Source organism: Plutella xylostella, chromosome 26 (genome assembly GCF_932276165.1).
Source record: "Plutella xylostella chromosome 26, ilPluXylo3.1, whole genome shotgun sequence".
Taxonomy (NCBI): Eukaryota; Metazoa; Arthropoda; class Insecta; order Lepidoptera; family Plutellidae; genus Plutella; species Plutella xylostella.
The window spans coordinates 8,090,068-8,115,819 of record NC_064006.1 but is presented as its reverse complement, the minus strand read 5'-3'; the positions used below and the strand labels follow the sequence as shown (position 1 = coordinate 8,115,819).

Genomic DNA, 25,752 nt, shown 5'->3' with positions numbered 1-25,752 from the left:
GGCGCCCGGGCGTACGCCTATTAGCGCGAAGCTTATAACCGGTGACTGCGACTCCCCGTGTTGTTATCCGCACCTTTCCAGGCACGGGTGAAGTGTCCTCTCCACAGGCGCTGCATGCCTGGGACGCATTATTAAGGAACACAGACTTGCCCAGCATCCATGATCCTCTCTCGACCTCCTTGGCTGTATCCCCAGGAATGACAAGTCACTACGTGTGGAGCCAATTTGGTTGCAGGAGCTGCCGACTTGTTCAGGTTGGACCTTACTGTCGCCTACGGTACCCCAGATCCGTTGCCTCATCCGCCGACCTACACCGTACCGAATCCTATCTTCTCCGCTGCTGTCGCCGTTAAGGTCTTCACCCGTGACCCTGGGCAAGGGGTCCATGTTATACCCCATGGAACTGGGTCCCTGCCGAACTTAGCCACTCACTCACCCCGGCCTACTGGGGAGAGGAGTGCCCACCCCCGCGACGAGGACGCGCCGGACTGGAATTACCCCGATGATAGACAGAGAAGGTAGCTCTGTATACCTCGGGGCCGGGTTAATGCCCTTGTGTGGTTCCAAGAGCAAAGTATAATATAGCTTAAAAAATATTGTTTGTATACGGATTATGCTGTTAATAAACCTACTATTCCTAATATATATATATTTATTGTTCACTAAAAACATTCGGGAATTTGTATTTTCGGAATATTTAAAATTCGGAATTCGTAATTTTAACAATTCGATATAATAAATAATCGTACTTTTGAAACATCGAAATTATAATATTCGGAAAATAAACTTTCGTCATTTTAATTAATCTGTTGTTTCAAATTTCGTTTATTATACTATTCGTGATTTTCGCTATTCGGAAACTTAAAATTCGGGATTGTGAATTATTCGGAACTATGAAATTCGTAATTATGAAAATCGTTATTTTCATATTCGTAAAAAAGTAATTCGAAATTCTGTAGTGTACCCTATTTAAACATTCTGTTCACTTTCATTAAGTAAGCATCCACTTTTCAGCATCGTACGCAACGGACAGACGCATCGCATTCAGTATTCTTTGTCTAGATAACTAGGTATTAACACTAGTGCGTCCACTTCATCTGCATTACCAGTGCCGTTTCTTCATATAAGTACCTACTCGTATCTATGAAATCCGTTTGGTGCGGTACGTACGCATCAGAATATTACCAACAAAAAAATGAGTTAAAATTCAATCAATATTTACCTATTGTGTTAAAATTTTAATAAAATGTTTTCGAAAATTTCGTCCGTTCAGTGGCGACATTTTAGAAGTGGAACTTTTTCATTGCTAGCGAGTGTATTTATGAAGGGTAGTTAGGGTAGTAACCACTGAATGAATGACTCACGATATAGCTTTTCAAAAAGCAGTACAAGGTTCCTATACCCTTGGAGAGCATCTATCAGTGACCCTGTGAGGCGCGCTATCACCCAGGGCCACTCGTGTGACTTGCTTCACCAACCGGAAACTGATTTAGGGTTGGCACTTTCTTGTATCCATGTTATTAGCGACTTTTGCCAGTTGTTAGTTTTCACCTTCAAAATAATTCCCGTGGGAATTTCAGCGGGACAATTTGAAAAGCCACGCATACTACCGTTTACTACCTGTGCAGCGATTACAAGATTTTCGAACCCTCGTTAAGGTAAATGTAAGATAAATTTGTTAGTTCCAAAAGTGACTACGTTGGCGCAGTTCTTTTTCCATATGTGTAGTGTCTAAAATAGTATAGTATCTTGCCCGTGATAGGCTTACCTATTTTCATTTTGGTTAGTTTTTTTTAGCATTTATTGTGCATGAGATATTTTATCTGTATCTAGTATCTACCCTACCTCATTAATTTTATGACATTTTTTATTTATTTATTTACTTATTGACATAAGTACTCTTACACAGTTGCAGAATTTACACATGTAAAACCTTACTCCCATAAACCAATCCAAAATTGCTGCCACCTATTACTGTCTTCAAAGCAAGACGGAATTCCTTAACAACCTCACAACATGTAGGATATTCTACGAAGCGCCTGCGAGCAGCATTGTAGCAGAGTTTCACAACGTTGCGACTTCACACACCATTACCCCAGGCGCGGGCTTTGTTCCAGCTCGCTCATACAGTAGATTGATGATGTAGCTACTGCTTCTAGAATGTTATAACGTTACTGGAGGTCACTCTCTGAGGCGAAGTTTTGGAGCGCTGCTGTGCGAGCTATGGCAGTTCTCGTTCGTTGGTTTTTCGTCAGTATAGAGTAACCCTCCTACCAGCCATAATTACTTATTCTATTCTAGCGGCAATGATCCTGTTCATGGAATGAAAATGTCTTGACTAGAATTTTTGGACAGGATCAGCAACTCTCTCTCGAGTGATTATAAGTTTTTTTTATAAAAATGTCTACGTAAGCTACCCTTAGTGTGGCAAATAAAAAAATGGCACTATATCCATAAATTCATACAGCACCCAATAACAGAAAGCCTTCTACCCCCAACTACAGTCACTTACAAACAATTTAAAGTCAATTTCACACTTATTCCCCAGTTTCCCCTGTCGCCCCGGATCGCCCCGACATCCCCTCTGAGTCCTGTTTATGGGCCAGGCTTTCTTCTATGAAACCTATAAATTTTTATACGTTTCCGATCCTATGGCCTCTCTCAAAGATTTATTTCGCAGTTTTATTTGAAAACTGCCATGTTTTATTTATTGATACTTTCTTGGACGATTAATTTGTAGCAAATGAGTTGTAGACACAGTTGGAATCATGATGGTAATAAGGAGACAATACTGAAAACTAATTTATTTATTATATTATTTTTCTTGGAAAACAAACAGCATGCTTAGTACATAATGTTACTTATCAAATGAATAGTACATAGGTCAGTAAAGTTAGTTAATAAGTACCTACCTATTAGGTACAAAACAAGTCAAACGTAGGTAAGTACATAACTTTGTTTTATACCTACTGTTGCCGTCACTTTTGTATTGATAACAACAATACAAAGCTTCGATTGAAGTGTCAGCGGAATAAATAGGATTTCTTCAGCTCCACTATTATTTTCTGAATTGAAACCTGTTTACACCATCAGCCCCCGTATTATGTAACTCCGAGTGGGGTTGGTTGGTATAAAATGGCTGACAACTTAGAGCATTATTAATTAATAACTTTTTACTGACTTATCTGATTTCACAAACGTTTATGTTGAATGTAAGGATATATTGGTAGGCTTCTTTCTTTCACTAAGATTTTTTGTGTTTTCGGTTAATAAGTCTCTAAGTTGATACCAATTATCACCGGTTGCTAACTCTCAAAAAGTTACAAAATACGGGGGCTGTTCAGAACGTCATAATCGTTGAGCAATCGAATGGTAAGCAAAAAAGGGACCAACGTTTTCATAATACCTACACCCAACGTTTTCATAATACACGTCTAAACATCAAAGCTTCAATCCCTTCAGCGGTGCCATATAGACTATCGCTATATCGAGGTGTTGAGATGTATGTACAATGCTGCCACAATGTCAGTTCGATTACACGAACATAGCACAAAACCGATCCAGTTGCAAAGGGGCGTGAGACAGGGAGATGTTATTTCTCCGAAACTGTTCACCTGTGCACTGGAAGATGTTTTTAAGCTTGTAGAGTGGAAAAGACTGGGCATTAACGTCAATGGCGAATATATCTCTCATCTACGATTTGCTGATGACATAGTTATTATGGCGGAAACGCTGGAGGAGTTAGGCGAAATGCTCACAGACCTCAATGATGCCTCTAAACAAGTTGGGCTGAAGATGAACATGGACAAGACAAAGGTCATGTCGAACGAACATGTTTCATCATCGCCCGTAACTGTAGGAGGTGTCACCATCGAAGTTGTTGATCAGTATCCCTACCTAGGACAAGTGATCCGATTAGGAAAATCCAACTTCGATAAAGAGGTAGCTCGTAGAATCCAACTCGGATGGGCAGCGTTCGGGAAATTACGACACATCTTCACTGAAAACATACCTCAGTGTCTGAAAACAAAAGTTTTCAATCAGTGCGTGTTGCCAGTGATGACTTACGGAGCCGAGACGTGGTGCTTCACCAAAGGGCTTATCCACAAGCTCAGAGTTGCTCAGCGTGCTATGGAAAGGGCTATGTTAGGCGTGTCCCTGCGAGATAGGATTCGTAATGAAGAAATCCGCAGGAGAACTAAAGTTACCGACATAGCCAAAAGGATTAGCACGCTGAAGTGGCAATGGGCTGGCCACGTAGCCCGCAGAGCCGACGACCGCTGGAGTAGAAAGGTTCTGGAGTGGAGACCCCGTGTCGGCAAACGGCGTGTCGGTCGCCCCCCAACCCGTTGGTCTGATGATCTGCGGAAGGTAGCGGGAAGCCGCTGGATGCAGATGGCGGGTGACCGTTTGGGGTGGCGATCGTTAGGAGAGGCCTATGTCCAACAGTGGACTACGGAAGGCTGAGAGAGAGAGAGAGAGAAACATCAAACGCCGATGAATATAAAAACTGATCACACGCCGTATCATGAACCTTCAGTTTCCTTCAAAAGTGTTTCCCCGATCGAAGTTTCCCAAATTCAATTCAAATGAGCCCACCCTGTATTCCAGTGCCCTTATTCCATTTTCCAATAAGAAGGGGCCCTATTCTCGAAGCCATTCGCGTCTCGCGCGAGAATATCTCGATCAAATAAATACGTGCGAGTGTGAACGATTATGCCCCTAACGACTTCATTTTGCTTGCAGTGCGATGGTTGCCATGGCAACGGCACGTAGGCCACGCCCCTTTATAATGGGGCTAGTGATGGGACGTGCCATATGTCTTAGGGATCTCGAGTAACTGAATTATCTACGATATGAATTGAAAATATAAAAATAAGTTTTGTTAAATACATTTCTAAAGTGCATTACGATGATGATGGCGGACAGATGTTGATAGCGATAGATGAAGGCGGTAGATTCATCATTTTAAATCATCCTTGAGCTCCTTGATGATTTCAAACACTTACCAATCTACTGTAAGTGCTTAATATGATTGACATTTAATTTTAATAATTTTATGTGATGACTTTTATAACGACAGGAATAATCGAATTGGTGGAAGAGAGCTTATATGCTTCTGAGGATCTTTCTGGCCCTGTAGCACAGGTCGCTATTAAGACGTGACAAGAGTTCACCGTCGCGCTCGCTCTTGAGGCTGCGGGATGTGAGTGAGCGCGATGCAAAACTCTTGTCACGTCTTTAATGTGCCCCGTACTAGCCCTTCTGACTACCCCTGAAGGAACAGTACTATAAGTAGCATGTGTGTGTATTGTCTACGAATTGTAAAGTTTACAGCAATTTATCGATAATGATTCTCGTCCCTACGAGTGTGCCACTATGAGGGCATCGTGGAATTCCCGACATTCCGATCCGCCGGCGTCTCCGATATTTGGCGTTCACCGCCGCACTGAATATTAAGTGAGCCGCATACTTCCAACAAATACCGAATACTTTAACATACACCGTCTAGTTTAGGGAGAACTTAGTTCCTGGTAATTTAAACATGTTTACGTGCGAAATAGTTGGCTTGACCGCGCGAAGGTTTAGATTTTGTAGTAGTTCGTCATAATTTAATTATAAATCGAAATTGTGGAAGCAATTTTTATATCAAAATGTAAATATTAAAAGTCTCAAAGTCTTTCATGAGTGCTATTTTGAGCTATCTAACAGCAAAATATCCTACAAGACTAAACAGAAAAGATTCGTAAGTACACTCATTATTCATTAAATCAATAACGACTGCAACATAATGACTATTACAAATCATAAATATAATAAAAAAATATGTCACCAAAAACTATCGATAAGATCTGAATAATTTTACCCCATCACTATCAATGGGAGATGTCATTCCATTCCTTCTTGCCGTGAACTGACCGGGCGGTTTCAGATGCCCTATTGAATATTTATACCCGCATAGCTGCCTGGTTATCAACGCTATAACCCCAAGACCGCAGCAGTCTTAGGGTTAAACCATGGGAGAATTATAAATAAATAAACTTGATTTTACAGTAAGTATATTTTCTTTTGAATGTAGATAGAATCTTCTTTATCTGTACACAACAAGAAAATAAATTACATCTTTTATATACCTAGTTACTAACACATAGGTACAAATATGGCGGACTTATTGCCTTAAAGATTTTTTTCAAGACATTATGTATACTTATAAGTAGGTAGGTAAAATTTACAATAATATAATGTTGGGTAAGACAGTCACAGAAAGTCGGACCATTCAATTGTACATTTTATAGCTTTTCGATTTGCAAAATGACGGCGGGGCCGGCCATAATGATATTGGATTTGTCCGCAGGATTGAGGCCGAGGCTTTATTCAACAAATTATGATGGCTTTTAAAGATCCCTATCTTATAAAATAGTAAGATAGATTTTATTCTGCAAGACAGTATTCACTTTGCAGTTTAAGGCTTTTACTGGGCAAACTGGTATCGAGAAAAGAACAAAAACATACCATTGGATGTCATTGATCCCGTAGAAGACTGAAGTGTTTATTACCTGAAAAAGATAGTTAAATTTAGTAATTACATTAATAGCTACAGCTAGTTGTTTCATCAATAGGCAGCCTGAAAAATGTGGTTGTTATTAATTTGGAAGGTATACGTATAATCCTTCGTATCTGTACGTCTAGTACAGGTTTTGATATTTTTGAAAACTTTAAAAGTTTACGATTTCTTCTGTCATTTGCATACAATTATCTATCAAAAGTTGCATGATAGTTTCCGCTAGAGGCGCCACTTTGTATGCGAGAAAACGTAAACTTTTATAGTTTCCGACAATATAACAAACCTGTACTAGACCCTCTGTGCAGCGATATTTTAATACTAGCTAGATCGAGAATCACGTCAGTGCAAAAAACGCCTCAACAAATAACACCCCATTTCACTTATTTTGAATTAGTTCGGATAGAAGATTTGAGACCTTTTGGTAGAACATAAAACGGTTTGACAGTATAAAAAGTGCTAACAGTTTATTGCTATGTTTTGGTATGCTATATGATGTGTCATCCAGTTCGTATATTGTAAATCTAAGTCGCAGTCTTTAAAACCGTTCCAAGAAACAAAGTTAGGGAAACACTTGATTCAATCAAAACCGTACTTATTCATTCATCAGTATGGTTTCCATTCGTATAATCGCTAAAACAAAGACAGGATTAACCCCTTTTGTCAGTAATACCCCGTATTTAGAGCTATTGTTTTTGTTAAACAATTGAACCCAGTATTTTGTGAATACGGAAAGCTTATTACTGGTATTGTGTGAAATCTATATTATCAGGTAAAGCCGACTACCAAATGTAGGCCCTTAATGCATAGCCATGGTAGAAATAACGTAGCGTGGGACACCCGACGGCCCATTAGACCAACGAGCTTAGACAGAAAGCTGGTAGTAACAGGAAACCTATAATAGTAGTGTAGTGTGTTTCGTTGAAGATTTGATTATTTACACAATTTTCGTCTGTCAACTGCGTACATCATCACCTTCATTCATTTGTTTCACCATAGTGGCCACTACAAGTAGTGGTGTTGCGTTGTAGTTGTAGGTATATATGAGAATAATTTGATATATATGTTACTAGCTGTTCCCGCGCGCTTCGCTTCGCCTTAAAAAGTTTTCCCGTGGGAATTCCGGGATAAAAAGTAGCCTATGTTCTTTCTCAGGGTCTAGACCATATGTATACCAAATTACATTCAAATCGGTTCAGTAGTTTTGGCGTGAAAGAGTAACAGACAGACAGACAGACACAGTTACTTTCGCATTTATAATATTAGTTTAGGATGTACCTAGATACCTTCTTTACATTTTCTGTGATCTGTTCATGATAGTTTTCGCTAGAGACGATCGTGTAAAGGTAAGCGTCCATATTTGGGCATTGTACCTACGCAACGGACGCATCACATTCATTTTATGTATTGTAACAACCAAATTGACTACTACTACTCCATAGATTATCTAATTGAAAATACACTCACGGGCAATGAAAACGTTCCACTCACAAAATTCCAACACCAACAAACCATTTTTTTTCAAACATTTAATTTTAAAACTTGAACAAAATATTACCGTTTTTTGTTGGTAATATCCTGATACTCCATTAAATGTACTTCAATGTTGCAGAAGGTGTAATTATTTTAGCCTTTTCCGTTTTGTAGTAATTTGGTACTTTTCTCAGTGGAACCTTTTCATTGCCCGTGAGTGTAATAATGTTAACAAAAGGAAATTTTGGCCTCGAGGTACAATACATACAGCCTAAAACAGGTACTCATTTAGGGTCTGGTACCTGGCCCTAACCATATATTAATAGTGCTATTTTTCAAAATCCGTCAGTGCTATATCAACCGTTGCAGAGTGCGAATTACCTACTTATTGGTTGTTACATTACAATTTGGAGTTCTCATCATGCCGAAATAGTAAGAACTCTTCAAGAAGTACCTACCTAATTGTGAGTATATTTTTAAATCAGCTTTGTATTTTTATCTAATTTTATTTTTTATCCATTGCCCTTAAATTGAAATGTCCGGATGTACCTTTTGGTCAAGTTTCTAAGCTTATAATAGGAATTAAATTTTAATTATTTCTTTGACTCCCACCTCCTTAAGATAGTATCGTCAACTGTTACTATTTTCGAATCTACACAAACATATGGAAAAAACAAATGCCACTTTTGGAACTAACAAATTTGCCTTTGACAGTGACATTTGACGATACGCAACGTAAACGGAGGTTTCGAATCCTGTGCTCGCGGCTCTGTTCAAAAATATATTCCATTCACCTTTTACCAACAGGATGAAATACGTCTATGAAGCCTAAAATAATTAAAATAATACTCCAGCATGTCACCTGCACGGTACCAGCCTCCTTGCCTCGACATGTCCGTATGTTGCATCTACCGAGACTGCTGCAGGGTTCTGAAGTCCTGGTATTCAGACCACAGTGTCCTGTGTACTGCAAGGCACTCCTCCATTGGTCGAAGGCTGATGACGTCACAGGTCATGGGTTCGGCCATCGCAGTATGAAAAATAAACAATAGACGAAGAATCTGACCACAGCCTGACAGAAATGCGGAGCTTAAAATTCATAAGATGTATATTTAGGAGGGTTTTTCCTGTGTTAAGTTAGTAAGCTTGAAAATAATACGCTAAGTAACTATGTAATGCAAGTAGAATTCAACGATAGTAATTAAAGCCGTCATGCTAACCAATATTGTTTTTTTTAATACTATACATAAGTAGATACTTACCTACCATACCATAATTTTAAGTTTGAAAAGCTAATTAGGAATGATTGAATTAATCCTCGGTACACGACTTGAAACGAATAACAATGATTCCTTTCTTTGATCTTAATGATGTGTGTGAAATTCTAAGTTAATTCGGTATAATAAGTCTCATTTTTATATCATAATTACGAGTACTTTCCTTAAATACTGGATAATGAATTATGGTAGGTACGAGTAGTTAAAGAAATAACTTCAAATCAAAAATATTTATTCGTCTTTAAAATATTCAGTTTTGTATTTTATTAAGTACTTAATTAACAATATTTGTGTAAATTTTCCTATTACTGAATAACATTATATACAAAACGTAATTTACAGTTTAAAATCTTATCTTAATTTATACGAGTAAGTACCTAATACAAAAATTTCAATTGCACATTGTACATTAAAGCAATGAGGCATTTATTTATTTATAAATACTTATACTGCAAAATTCACAAGATGCACAATCAGTGGACTTAACGCTAATAGCATTCTCTACCAGTCGACCTGCAGGAGGGCATCTCTACTGTACTATAAAGCATGTTATAGTGAGAAGTTTAAATAAAATGGAAATTACAGACATATTTGGCCGTCATGTCCACAGTGTCATTTGTCAAAGTAAATTATAAATAAGGATATTATAGTAATGTAGTAAGAATATACCGTGAACCAACACCTTGAACAGAGGAAAGAGGAATTGTTCAAAACGTTGGGAAAATTATGAAAACAAAACTAGGCAGTTTGCTAAGCAAGAATAATTCCTATACTGAAACCACGGTCGATAAGACACGGCTTGCCATACAACCCCTCCATAGAGATACAGAGAGACATAGAAGAAATAGTGCAGAAGCAATGGCTGAGGATCTACCATGGGATAAAGCAGACTGGTTGGGACATCAGCACACATCTACTTGATCTAGACGAGTGGCACAGAAACAACCAGCATCATAATAACACCAAATTATGTTTAAGTACAACTACCGACAAATGACGATACATATAGGATCGGTATGGAAAAAGAAATAAACGAAGAAGCTGTCCAGATTTGACAAAAAATATATATATTATGATAAAACGGAATGAATAAAATGTGAATAAGACAACGGAGAATGGCCATTTCTCTAAGGCGCCATGACCCGTCAGAGCAGCCATTGAAAGAAAGAAAGAAAGAAAAGACATTTATTCAGAGCTACACGAATACACCACTTACACAGAAAAACAATTTACATAATATCACAAACACAGATAGTACACAAAACAAAAAAAAAAAAACAAAAATAAACGTATAGCAAAAGAAATATACAAAAAATACAAAATAAACAAAATAACCTACCGGTCTAGCCAGTCTGTGTGGTGGTGCATCAGCGCAGCGCCAAAAAGGCCCCGAGCTCAGCATATGCTACACGTACATAAATGCACCTGCAGCGCTGATTTTCAGCAGGGACCCTTTACGTGACTCACGGAAACGACATCGAGACATAAAAATACAACATAAGTAAATAAATTAAAATAAAAACAGAAACAAGCCGCAGTGTATAAATATGAATGTATAATGTATAGGTACACATTGATGAAACATATACTGATGTGTAGCCCATGACAACAGTACTCATGACTCATGACTCATTTGGCCGTCATGTCCACACTGTCATTTGGCAAAGGAATTTATAAAAATTATAAATTGAAATCATATAAGTATTTATAAATATCAACATAGGTACCGTGAATCAACACTTTGAATAGAGGAAAGAGGAATTATTCAAAGTGATGGGAAAATAAAGAAACCAAAAGCAAGCAGAGACGCGAGCATAGGATTCGAAACCACCGTTTACGTTGCGTATCGTCAACTGTCACTGCCAAAATGTAAGGCAAAGTTAGTTCCAAAAGTGACATTTGTTTTTTCCATATGTTAGGTGCAATTTCACCAAACGCTAAACGTATTTAGTAGCCTGTCAAACGTCTGTCAGTTAGTACAAAATGTATTTAAAATTTGATTTAAATACATTTAGCGTTTGGTAAAAGTGACCCTTCGTGTAGATTCGAAAATAGTATCGAATCCGGTGCTCGCTACACAGGGTCTAGTGCCTACTATAGTCTTCTGTCGTATAACGAAACTTTTCACGAATGATACCAACATAGAGGAGCGGTATTGAAAAAATAATAAACGAAGAAGCTAGCCAGCTTGTCATTTGAAAATTATGAAATAAAATATGAATAACAGACACATTTGGCCGTCATGTCCATAGTATCATTTGAAAAGTGAATCATTATTAAAGAGGGTCGTAGCAAAAAAGTGTGTAGTAATACAATCATGAAAAAGCATCCTGAACACAGATAAGAGGAATTGTTCAAGACGTTTGGAAAATCAACGCAGAATCAAATATGATTCCAAGAAAAAATATTCCTACATAATAATATTATGTACATTTATAACATAGAAGACAAAAAAATTGGATCAGTATGAAAAATTAGCAATAAACGAAGAAGACTGATAGAAGATTAATAATATTCCAGATCACAGCAGCAGCGGTCTAATAAACACAATACATGGAGGCGAGCTGATGATTTCCGGGATTCTGATACATAAATAATAAAATAATAATAATAATTCATTTATTTCATATAGTAAAATCCATAAAAATAAAATAAGTAGGTACAAATTATTTAGTGTCGGACATATTTGGCCGTCATGTCCATAGTCTCATTTATCAAAGGAATAATCTCACACCAAATATGATCAGAGGGAATAATAATAAATGAAATTAAAAAATAAATCAAAGACATATTTGGCCGTCATGTCCACAGTGTCATTTATCAAAGGAATAATATCAGACCAAATATGACCTGAGGGAATATTATAAATGAAATTAAATCAAAGACATATTTGGCCGTCATGTCCACAGTGTCATTTATCAAAGGAATAATCTCAGACCAAATATGACCTGAGGGAATATTATAAAAGAAATTAAATCAAAGACATATTTGGCCGTCATGTCCACAGTGTCATTTGATAAAGGAATAAGTACCTAAGTATATTAATCACATTAACGGAAGCAATGCAATGCAATATATAGTAAAACTGCCATGAACCAACATCCTGAATATAGGAAAGAAAGATAGTACCTACCTTAATTCATTTTACACACACACAAACACAAGCAAGACAAAAATAACTACCTACTTATAAAAAAAGTGAAGAAAGTAATAAAAAAAAGTGTGTTGCTTCCCGGTGCTCAAACGGGTTCTAGCTCAGCTTGGTGCTATGGTAGGCCATAGCTCTAATACCTTCTACTTACAACTATAGAGCTTATAATTATGATGTCAAACATTTTGATTTGCCTGAGGAACACAAGACCACGCGTTTCTATCATTTAAGTAATCATTTATACACAATACAAAGGGTTGTGTTTTACAAATTTCTCGTATTTATTTTCAGGAAGATTCATAACAGCTTCTATAGTTCAATTAAAAAGCTTACGAGTAAGTACAGTTGAATGAAGTATTTGTTTCAGCCAGTGTAGGCGTGGGAAATAAAGTTTAGTAATATAGATAATGTACATAGGACTAAGGTTACCGACATAGCTGTCAAAATATGCAAGCTGAAGTGGCAGTGGGCTGGTCATATCTGCCGAAGAACCGATAACCGTTGGGGTAGACGAGTGGAGATCACGAACAGGCAAACTCAGCGTGGGACGCCCTCCTGCCCACTGGACTGACGACCTTAGGCGGGTGGCGGGTAGTGGTTGGATGAGGAAGGCCGAGGACCGAGTGTTGTGGCGCTCCTTGGGAGAGGCCTATGTCCAGCAGTGGATGACTATTGGCTGATGATGACATATAGGTACAGTACCCGTTTACCTTTACCAGTACCAATTTACCTGCCCGTTTTTCGTAAAGGACAAAAATCACTCCCCGGTTGAAAAGGGCGGTATCCTGGATAAAACCTGCCGCTTGTGAGTAGTTTTGCTATGATTTGTAATCGATCTTGATACATGAAGAGCCTCAGTTTCTTCGTCAGAAATTTCTATTTTCAAAGTTACTCCGTTTTATAATCAGTTTCATCGCGTAATTGAAATTTCCTGGAAATAAAAAGATATAATTTAATTACTAAGCAATCGTTGATACATGACTCTAGCTATGGGGTGGAATTTTATTTTTAAACACAGATTATGATGGTGGGCAATGATAACACACAAAATATGTACCTACGAATATTATACGTACTGATACAGATGACATACAAATTCAACACGTTTTAGTTTAATGATGATAATTTACTATATTTTTAGTGAGATAATATATAATACTAGCTGTTCCCGCGCGCTTCGCTTCGCCTTAAAAGGTTTTCCCGTGGGATTTCCGGGATAAAAAGTAGCCTATGTTCTTTCCTAGGGTCTAGACCGTATGTATACCAAATTTCATTCAAATCCGTTCAGTAGTTTTGGCGTGAAAGAGTAACAGACAGACAGACAGACAGACAGACACAGTTACTTTCGCATTTATAATATTAAGTTAGGATTTTATGGTTAAATGCGATGGTAGCTCAGTCGGGTAAGCGCCCGCTTCTCACGTAAGAGATGCGGGTTCGAATCCCGGCGCTGACATGTACCAATGAGTTCTTTTAACTTAAGTACAATGTATACCATCGCTCATACGGTGAAGGAAAACATCGTGAGGAAACCTGCATATCTAGATTTAGCACATCTAGATATGTGAACCCACCAACCCGCAGTGGACCAGCGTGGTGGGAAATGCACAAAGGTTCCACTCGAGTGAGCCAGGTGCAGGTACTTACACCCCCACGGAGAATAGAATAGAGAATAGAATATGGTTAAATGCCTATCTGGGTACCAATACTGTAATGTACAAAGAATCAAAGATACATAGTGTATCTCGCGAGAACGAAACAGCGCGAGGAAATCTGGACATCTTCATTCAAAATGTGTACCTACTCAAACTTTTACGAAAACAAAAAATATATAATGAACACTTACCTCATTAGAAATTTCTCGTGGCAGATATAAGGTTGATATTGCAGAAATAACCATCAACTTTGGTAGAAAGTAGCCTTTACAGACGATTTATGATGTTAAGTGATGATTTCAGATCACAAATTCAGCAGATGCTCCCAGATATAAATGATTCAAAGTTTTAAATCACAAATCAATGTGATGAGATGTTCATCGGTTCACGCTTGCGTTATGAAAGAGAGAATGGTGGTGTTGCCAGCTTCCATAAATATACAAAAAAATGTCACGGTACCCTCAAATATTATTTAGTACCCCCTCAGTACTAGCTCAGAATAATAACTAGTACACCATCCATAGCCCCTATTATCTTCAGTGCAGTGAGGTTGGCATAATGAACTTAGTTTTTCTAGCAATAATATAGATTTACCTAGTTCGGATTTCATATGTTTAACCTATTTTTATGGACCAACCATTTTTGGCGGCATGTTTCTAAGATAAAGAAAAATTCAAAAATCATATTTGGAGTTAAAAACAAAAGCATTCCTTATCAGCCAGCATGTGGCATTCCTCTTAAACCTTTTTGTTGTAAAACGCTTTTTTATATACACTTCCCGGTAAAGATAACTGTTTCGGACAACAACAATCATAAAACAAGCATACCTATTTTTGGCGCAGACTTGACGGTAGGTACCTGAATGAAATAAGAGTTTTATCATAAATACTTAGGTATGTAGATTGTAGCATCCTAATGTTTGGCCAGTGTAGAACAGCTGATGCGCTTGGCGAAGAATAGAGAGGAGTACGCAGAGCTGACTGCCAACCTGCAGTAGTGGAGAGGCACTAGAAGAAGAAAGAAACATTATTCTTCTTCTTCTGGCCACATGGTAGGTAGTTAGTAGGTCACACTCGACAACTCGTCTATTTACTCTAAAACACATCGGTTTTTCAGCAGATATCTTATAGCATCAAAATTACTTACCATGGATATGACATATTCCACAGTGCCTACAGCCTACTATATAACCATCGAAGTAGAAAAACTTCGATGTAAGTATATAACATAGGTAGATACCTACTCTTTTTGGTTATTGATTAATTAAATTCCATTAATAAATGTAACCAAACCTTAGTAAATCGAGTTACCTAATTAGAAACAAAACATTTCTCGCGAAACTCTAATTACACATCAATACCCTAATCCCTTGTCAATGCCAGACGAGCAACCCCCAACCGTCACAAACATTCGCCTACACTTCCAAACAAATTACATTATGACTCTTAACACTTACAGTATACGTATAGTGCCACAAACTTATCTGTTCCGGTGAGAGCGAACTAAATTGGTCCATATCTCATTACTTACTAAATGAATTTCATATTGACATAGATTATATGGACCAATTTAGTTCGCTCTCACCGGAACAGATAAGTTTGTGGCACTATATTTACGATAGGGAAAGGATAAAACGTCAATTTCGAAAACAATAGAATCCCTTCTATTTTTGAATCTTCGTTTTTAAAAAGTGAAATTTACTGGCCACTTTTGGTCACCCGCTCGTCTAAAGCGGGTGCCAGGGTGACTCTGGTTATGTGTTTTGCTTTCGGTCGTTTGTTTTTGTGTTCCAAATTCGAAATATTGTGATGTGGTGAGACGATTTGTGTGATTCTTATAAAGCGATGTGGTGATAATATAATGGCTCGGACACCGTTCCAACCTCGGGATTATATGTATGAGTTGGTATGTATATTTATTTGTATTTTCCATGGTGTGAAAATTTATAGTTTCTGTTGATTTTTGTAAAGAAAATTTTATTCTTACTGTGTCAGCTAGCTAAAGCGTAAGGCTTATCAAAAACTAGCTGTTCCCGCGCGCTTCGCTTCACCTTAAAAAGTTTTCCCGTGGGAATTCCGGGATAAAAAGTAGCCTATGTTCTTTCCCAGGGTCTAGACCGTATGTATACCAAATTTCATTCAAATCCGTTCAGTAGTTTTGGCGTGAAAGAGTAACAGACAGACAGACAGACAGACAGACACAGTTACTTTCACATTTATAATATTAGTTAGGATTAGGATTAAATTTTGTAAATATATAAAAATAAATTAGGTATAATCATACCTTAGTTATTATAATTTAATGCTTAACAGAATTTTCTTCTACGAATAATCAAAATTTTCCCGGGAATTATGAGAATGTGAAGTTAATTATTGACTAAAGATTATTTATTATTGTGATAAAGTATTATGTATTTATTGGTCTCAAATGTATAAGTAGTGGTTGGTCGGCTACTACTATTTCTGTTTTTTAATTTATAAAAATAAAGATTTAACCTTTGAAACAAATGAATTACACTGAGAAAGTAGGTTATAAGAACGATTTTAAAAATGAGTCACTATCGAAAAATCCCCGGCATCGTTAGCTTATTAACGTTCTCCTATGAAATAACGTTTATCTAATTACTTTAAAATCACCATTACACACACCTGAGGCTATATTTATACCGCAATTGTTATACCAACATACTTTCTATTCACTGTCATAATAAAATTGCCATTATGAGATTTGTACTTTTGTAGTCTTCAGGCGTGGTATGAAAGGTATAGTTATAGATAAATAATTTTATTTTACCTATATAAATTAACTGATTTATAATCTGCGCGCACTAGGCCAGCGTGGTGGACTAGGCCTAAATCCTTCCTTAATTGGAAGGAGACCCGTGCCCCAGCAATGGGGACGTAATGGGTAGTGATGATATAATCTGCAGCATTAGTGAAAAGTTATAACTTAATAATCAACAACAAACGCTTTACGAAATATCTATCTTCTCTATTTCAGGAGCTGGCGCTGCAAAATGTCCGGCTTCACCTCATAGAGCTGCTGGACAGTGACGAGTGCTACCAATGTCTGCAGATCACCTGCTGCTGCAACGACTACGACGACACCTACAGCTGCGAAGAAGAAGACTTCTACTACGATTACTTCTACAACGACTACATAGCACCGCCGCTGCCTGAAGACCTTCCACAACCGCACTTCCACGCCGACAACCACTGGACGCTTATTGAGACACAGGATCTCATTAGTTCGTGGACCGCAATACAACGTAAGGAACAAGACAAAGCGTGGACGAAGGCCAAAGCGAACCTCGGCCTGGTCAAATACAACGAGTCCAACGCTCCTTCAAAAGACCAGCCAGCGTATTTGGCCAAGATCGAGAAATGGTTCGCTCAAGCACAGACTCAGAAGACCAAAGTAAAGAAGGCCAAATGTGAGGAATGTGCGGTTGAGGTTATAAAGCCTGATTGGCCGCCGGCTAATGACTCTCCCTGGTGTTTCCGGAGCCATCAGGTTCCTTGCCCGTATTTACAGAACTACAGTTACAAGAACGATGACTTTGGGCATCAGCAGCCTAATCAATCGGGTTCGAAGACTATGTACAGCGCTGTAGCTGACTTTTTCAAGCAGTTTGCACCTAAACGTGATGGGTTTTATACTGGATTGAATTAATATCGTGAATTATGTTGTGGATATATACTTTATAAAACTAAAAATGACTGATACTGAAACCATGTACGGTTAACGACTTTCGTAAGTGCACTTGAAAACCATCGAGCACGCTTTGTGTCAGTTATGTTTTTATTTAAATACATATAGGTATAAACTTCACCAATACTGTTATGAAAATGATACTTAAAGATGCAGAAATTTCGTTATAAGTGTAGCATTTTTTAAAATTTTTAATTAATTAATTTTATGTTATAAAATCATGATGATAAAATCATACTCATAATCACTATAAATTCATAAGTTTTTTTTTATAAAAATCTCACTTTTAATAAATCAAGAATTTCTCAATCATTGTCATTGATATTAATTAGTAAGGATCTGTAGTGCGATCAAAAAAAAAATGGTTTAAACATCGATCATTGTATAAAATGTCCACAATTGGAATAACCCCACTTGAACCTAGAAGGAGATAATGAAATGACTTGCAAGAATATCTTGTTTTTTATTGCAGCAGACTGAAAGACCTAACTACCTGATTTGTTTTACAAAATGTTTCATGAATACCTTTAAGAAGTATATTGTATTGACTGATCGACATTCTTTTTGTTCATCAAATTTCAATAATCTTAATTTTATTCTAAGAAGTTTATTAACTATGAAATCTAAATCAAATAATGGAGTATAATGCTTAGTTTTATCAAGTATATTATATTACAATTTAATTGTACCTACCAAATAATCAATTAGGAACGTTTTTCCAAAAATATTGACGAGTTTTAATGAAAATTTTAATGAAGTAATAGGTACCCAAAAGTTGTTAATAAATTATATAATTGATATTGAATTGAAAAAATAAGATCGTAATTAAAATACCGTTTTATGAATATTCTTTCTTTTATTTAAATCCTCTTCCTCCTATGATATACATATATTGATGTATAGCCTCTTTTTAAACAATTAATTAGATCATAATACATAATAGGAAGATCCAACAACATGGACGGTCGATATCCTCTGATATAAGGTAACCGGTAGGGTTTGAACAAGGCCAGGGACAGAATATTCTAGAACTGCCTGGGAGAGGCCTATGTCCTGCTATGGACGATTGTTGATCGATGATATAGCTAGCTAAAAAGAGCGACATATCGTGGCGGGGCGGGCTATAACTAGGGCATGCAATACCGGTAATATTTTCAATACCGGTATTGAGTTCCGGTATTAGAACTCAATACCGGGATCCCGGTATTAATACCGGTATTAGACTTCCTTGTTATAAATGGCATATATTTTGTTTAAAGGTAGGTAGTATAGAGCAAAATACAACAAGAAAAAGCAATAAAATTCTGTATGATGTAATATTTTTTACGAGAATTGAGTATTAAAATTAAAATTTTAGATCGCATGGACAACAAGTAGATTTCCAAAGGCCAAAAACCGCTTGTAACGGTTGAAAACAAGTGAACTTTCATAGTATATAGGAGCACAAGGCTAACTATATCTTAATCGCTTAATATATAGCCTAAAAAATGACTGATTCCGGTATTACTTTCACTACCGGTATTGAAAAAAGCGTGGATTTTGTCCGGGATCCCGGTATTACGCAATACCGGTATTGCGGTATTGCATGCCCTAGCTATAACGTAGGCCTACGTCTAGCAGTTGACGGCTATAGGCTAATGATGATATACCAAACAATAATATGCTCACGATAATAATCCCCGAAGGGGTAGTCAAAGGCCAAAGGTGACTCACTTGCAAGCCACCCGCTTGTCGAGCCGTATCGCCGTTTTTGAATAAGTACAGTCACGGGCAATGAAAAATTTCCACTCACAAAATGCCGACACCACACGACTCCAATATTTTCAAACGTTTAATTAAAATTTTGAACAAAATATTACCGTTTTTAGTTGGCAATGTCCTGATGCTCTGTTCAATGTACTTCAATGTTGCAGAAGGCGTCATTATGCTAGCCTTTTCCGTTTAGAACTAATTTGGTGTTTTTCTCAGTGGAATCTTTTCATTGCCTGTGAGTGTACAATGAAGTTTTAGGACACATCTAGAGGCCAATAATAACAAAATATAAAGTTATTATTATGTAGTATAGGTAAAATCGGAATATGAATAAGTCTGAAATTGCTGTCAGAAGCAGAAATAAATGATAGCATCGTATTCATAATGATATCGTCATCCTGGTCCTTATGTTACTAAATAAACTAAATACCTATTTAGGTAAAATATGAAAAGTGTTTAATATTTTGAATCGACGAAGTCGGCTATAATAACTATAGGCTTTGAATAAATAAAACATAATATAGGTACTTAAACTGAAATAAATATTTATTAAAATACGTGCCAAAATCCTACACAGTAGAACAAGTCACAAAGCATCTTGTTTTCATATCAGGCATAACAAAAAACTATTTCCTCAACATCCTCAATGGTGAAATCGGATGCGGGCTCTTCATAATGTATGGCAGTTTGATATCTTTTCTGACGCTGAAGTCTATGGGTTCCGTATAAAAGTAGTTGACTTCCGGTCGGCCATATTGGTAAGGTGACGTGTTGCACTGGATCTTCGGTTGACTTCTGGAGGGAGTGGGAGGGGCAGTGGAGGGGAAGAAACGCCTGTGGGCGTCTATCCAGTTTTGTACCTGAAAAATAAATAGATTGTCCATGGAAACCATACATATTTATAACATCTCGTATATACGATTATATGGCAGCCAATGTTAGAAGGATTTTTAGGTAAAATCATAATAATGCACAACACAACGATCACAACAATTTTTTTTTTCGGAAAAACTATTCTCAAATCTTGTTCTGTAACTTTAGAAACTATAGAAATTACTTGACAAAATTAGAAAATCCGTATTGGTTTCTACCTAGTAAATATTATACTTACATAAGCAATTTTGGCTGGGTCTACTATAATAACGTGTGACCCAACACTGTCTTCATACTCCGGCTCCGCTGACTGCTGAGGCTTCTTGCACCAGCACCAAGTAGACTTGGCCTCGAATGACTTGGACATTATAACAAAAACACCGGGATAAACAACTGGTAGGTTAAATAAATTTGTCACCGGAATTGGGACGGAGTGAGTTCAAATTTGGAATGATTTTGTTCTAAAAACGACAGTATTTAAATATAGAATTTCCTAATGATTCGAAAAATAAATTAAAAAGAGTTTTCGAAATGCGTGAGAAGAGGAAGTGGCCGGTAATTAGGTAATTGGTTGGTTTCTTGCAAAATAACAATTACGTTTTGTTAATTGACATGTCTATGTCTAGTCGGACATTATTTTATGAATTTGTCATTAAGGTGAGGTGTATCCTAATTTAGCTTTAATTATTATACTAACTAACTTTAGTTATTATACTAAGAATATCCTTTGATATTCGTTATTCACAACCTGACGGCTATATTACGAAAAGATTCATCTCTTACGAATAGGAAACGTAATAAGGACTTTATAAAGTTTGATTTGAAGTTGAGAAAGTGAATGTTTGGTACACTATTATCTATGGTCACAATAACTATGAATACTTAATACTTACCCATAAAAATAAGATAGTATTGAGACTTTTTCATCACGCGAATAAACGACGTTATTTAAATTAGCCTCGAAACCGAGTACCGATGATTTTTATTTGAGACTGTATGTGTGTATTTGATTTTAATCGGTTCAGCCATCGAAAAAAAGTACGCCAATAAGTTTATTACTGTAGGATTAAAATTTATAACACATGTGTAAATTATTCATTGAAACGCTGGCAATACTATTTTTTAAATAAAACAACAAAAAAGCGGGTAGTTTAACAAAACCGTTGCACTTTCGCATTTCGAATAAAACAGACATTGAACCCGACAACGCCATCGCGGCTGCTAACCAAATTCCATTTGACATTTAATTAATTTTGACATCATTTTAATAATTGCTATTTTATCCCCTTCGAGACAGTTTGACTGCGTGTTTTGTGTTTAAATTTGGAACGGCCACGTATTGTGAATAAGGTAAGTGATGTGTGAAAACTTTTTGGTCTGTTGTTAATTTGGCCGTGGTGGCATTCTTCTTTTTTCAATTCAAAACGGGAGTTTTATTATTAGTCGATGATTAGACTTATTAAAGACGGACTTAGTTTAAATCTGTTATGTGACATGCATGTCATACCATGATGTAGGTATCTTGAATTACTACAACAAAAGAATATCCAGTGCGATTACATGTTTACCCTATTGTATGTACGGTGGCCTGCGCCTAAAAGTATACAGGAGGAGTTTTTAAAATAGCAATCTCAAGCTCACATGCTTCTCAAGCACATCCACATAAACACCACTGCTATACACGTCACACACTACACGTCCCCGGATTTATAACAGATGTAGCTGGTCCCTTCATCATTAGGGATCGCTATTTCAAAAACTCCGCCTGTATACTTTTAGGCGCAGGCCACCGTACCTAAAATGGTATGGCTATAATGCATATAAATCCGCATATTCTACAGTAAATTACAATAATATGATATTCAGTCCGCACCAACCAGCATTAAACTCAACGAAATAAGTGACGCATTACTATCAGCCGGTAACAATGCCGGTAAAATAGCCGAAATACTTCACATTGAAACAATTTAAATACTTATATTATAGTAGTAAGTAATCGGTAGTATTAAAGCGAAATATTCAACGTTGTTATTGTGGCTGCTTTATTCGAACAATACAATTTCAATTCTCGAATGACTTCATTGTAGCAAAGTTAATAAGGGCAGATTTTAAATATGTAGGTAGGTACGTTTAGCACTAGGTTTAAATGGTGGCGGTTGAATTAAAGGTTTTTAGCAGTGCGAACCATCTGTTTAAGTTTTACTTAGTGTTTACGGTTAAAAACCTCCACAATTTGGAAATGTGTTTGTTTATATTTCACGTCACATCGACGGCATATGTATGTAATCTTAGCTAACCGTTTCAATACCAACATTACCAACGTAAGGCTTCTAACCAAGGCAAGGTAAGCTTCCCAGAAAGCTAAGCGCGCGTATAGCCGCAAATTGCATAGAATCGATATGCCACCAACCCAGTTGGCAGCAAAGATTTCACCAATTTCAAACGCCACCGCAAAAATATAGTGTGTGTGTCCTCTAAATATAGTGTTTAAGTTTAAATATCTAGGACATGTTGTAACCTCGGACCTGAAAGACGATGTAGACATAGAAAGGGAGCGTAGGGCGTTGTCTGTTCGTGCGAATATGATAGCCCGCAGATTTGCACGCTGTTCAAGAGGCGTCAAAATCACTCTTTTCAGAGCATTTTGTACTTCGTTCTACACGAGCAGTCTGTGGGCGAGTTATACGCAGAAACAGTACAGCGCTCTACGGGTCCAATACAATAATGCGTTCAGGATGCTGTTGGGGCTGCCGCGCTTCTGCAGCGCGTCGGGCATGTTCGCGGAGGCGCGCGTGCAGTGCTTCCCCGCGACCATGCGCGCGCGCTGCACGTCACTGCTGCGCCGGGTGCGCGCCAGCCGCAACACTATCCTGAGCGCATTCGCGGAAAGGTTTGACTGCCAGTACCTAAACCACTGTAGCATGATACACAGGACTGCAGTCAAAATATTATTTTAATATCATTGATTATTTTTAGAAATTTATGTATATGTATTTTATTGTGTTTAAATTTGATTGTGAATATTAATTGTTATCTTATGGACTTTGAGTCTGAATTAAATGATTTGAATTGATTTGAATTGAAAAACCCTACATTCTTAAACCCCTCACAACCCAGCAGCCATGGTGCCGCCCTACCCGCCCCCGGCCCACCGTCTCCTGGACCCCGCCCAGCCACCAGAGGTCCATCGCCTGCTGGAACCCGCCTCGGTCCAGTACACCAGCTCTGCAGTCCAGCGGGCCTTTGTGTCCTGGACACAGCTGGGCCACGCAAACCAGTTCTATCGGGTGGCTGATTATTACCATCATTTGGAGGCGCTTGTGAGTTGTTGTTGTTTGTTTGTTTCATGCATGTTATGTAGATTAGAAGTACACTAAAGTATTACTGAATTTTCTAAAAGCACCTTCGCCTTAAAAGCCTTTCCCGTGGGAATTTGGGGATAAAAAATAGAAAATGCCTGGGAAGACTTTATATAGATCAATTTAAATCAAATGAAAGAATATTCCTTTCTTCTAGACCTAGCTATGTGTTTGATGTAAATCGATTTTCAGGCGATGCAAAAATCGCTGAAAACCCCAGTATGTCATAAAAAAACATTCATTGAATCAAGTTATTGAACAATTTTTGATTACATAACGAAATTGTTTTATGAATTTGCTTATACAACCGTATATAAATATTTCTTACAAGCGTTTTACAAGTTTCTTATAAAATTGGAGTTCTCTTGCCTGTAATTAACAGATGTATGTTCTCGGCAGGTATTTAAGTGAACACTTTACGGCTGATTATCTAATTAGGGATCTAATTAAACAACACCCACATTTTATGTACGAGGAGAGTGAAATTAAAAGTTTTAAGTGAGAACCGCTAAGTAGCTTTATAAGTTATTCTGTATGTGGTTGGCAAAGAATACATTAAAATTGCACGAATTGTACGTTTATTTTTAAGCAAAGATATTTGGAGTATGTCCATTCCTTCCTTTAGCGTTCACCGACTAATGTGACTGGCCAATCGTTTCAACACGGTGACAAACTACATAATAATACATAGAAGAATAGGTACATCCAACACATCATATTTCAAAACAGATGTAGGTATTTTCTATTGTTCATATTCTTTATCTTCTTTCAGGAGCTGACGATGACCCCCGAGCAGCGGGCCCTGAGTCGCAGCTACGAGTACAGTCTGCTCTCCGCCCAGCCTCCCATGTCGGAGTACCTGCTGAAGAACTTCCCCAACCTCTACCCCAGCAGCAGAGCCGACCAGCCGATCCCGGAGGAGATCAGGAAGATGACTGAAGACCGGACCTTTAACATAAATGCGAATAGTCGAAACACTAGTCCTACGGCTGAACCGAGCAATGAGGATATCGTCGCCACCAGCCAGATTATTAGGAACTACTGTATTAGTCATCACACGTCGTTGAGACAGTTCATGTGTGAGTTCCGAATGTACGCCACTAAGCTGGGGATAAATCCTACAGTGAGTAATGTAGCCTTTTATATCAAGTATAGGAATGTTCTGGAGCAGAGGGAGATGGAAGCGAAACTGAAGAATGATTTGCGTTCCAAAACACCCAGTCCTGTCGAAAATAAAGTCAATGGATTGAGTAATAATAGCAACGTCTACGTTAAGATTGAGAATGATGTCAATGCCGACAAGAAAAGGCAAGAAACGCAGAAGAATAAAGTTGTAGATCAGATAGTGAGAAGTATTTTTGAAAACGCACGTTTGAAGAATACAGTCAATGGAGTCGTAAAGACCAATGAAAGAAAGAGATTACTGTCGGAAAGTGAAATCAACGATGTTTTAAAGGAAATATCTGCCATGAAAGAAAAACTAAACGAAGAAGTTTATGGCCAGATAGGAACCAATGATGATAACAATAACACAGTTATAGTAAAAACAGAAGATCTTATAGATGATTATATTGGAAAAGACATTGTTATAGAAGCACCAACTGAGAATGTTTGCCTTATTCAATTCAGTAGCGATGAAATGGACTCGTCGACAAAAACACTAGACAAAGCTAATGAGAGCAACAAAACATCGTGCAGTTTCAAAATAATCAAAGTGAAATCAAAAAGATTTACGAAGAAGCGAGATTCATTGAGGAAGAGGGATCTGAAAAACAAACTAGGAAATCACACAAAGTCCATTGAAAACGGTTCGTCTTTCCGAACTAATTCCACTGAATCCGTCGATAACGTTAATTTTGAGTCGTGTTTTGAGAATTCTAGCGATTTGTCTGAGGATTTTGAGAAATTGAATCTTAATAGGTGCTCATCCTCTATACAA

At 37.4% G+C, this 25,752-nt stretch overlaps 2 protein-coding genes across 2 annotated transcripts in view; both read right to left on the bottom strand.

Moving 5' to 3' along the window:
- LOC105398834 (complexin) overlaps nucleotides 1-25,752 on the bottom strand; it is a 272,602-nt gene that overhangs the window by 76,260 nt on the left and 170,590 nt on the right. The gene's annotated exons all lie outside the window — the stretch shown is intronic.
- LOC105398837 lies at nucleotides 20,198-21,200 on the bottom strand. Its single transcript, XM_011571075.3, has 2 exons — nucleotides 20,693-21,200; nucleotides 20,198-20,441 (listed from the first exon to the last, which is right to left on the bottom strand). Exons 1-2 carry the CDS (start codon nucleotides 20,819-20,821, stop codon nucleotides 20,208-20,210), a joined length of 363 nt encoding a protein of 120 aa, XP_011569377.2. The 5' UTR covers nucleotides 20,822-21,200; the 3' UTR covers nucleotides 20,198-20,207.

Bases quoted from the DNA above. Each gene is read 5' to 3' on its own strand.
- LOC105398837 (XM_011571075.3), bottom strand. From the start codon at position 20,821: ATGTCCAAGTCATTCGAGGCCAAGTCTACTTGGTGCTGGTGCAAGAAG. The intron at 20,442-20,692 runs GTAAGTATAATA...TTTATTTTTCAG, and splicing joins ACCCAGCCAAAATTGCTTAT to GTACAAAACTGGATAGACGC.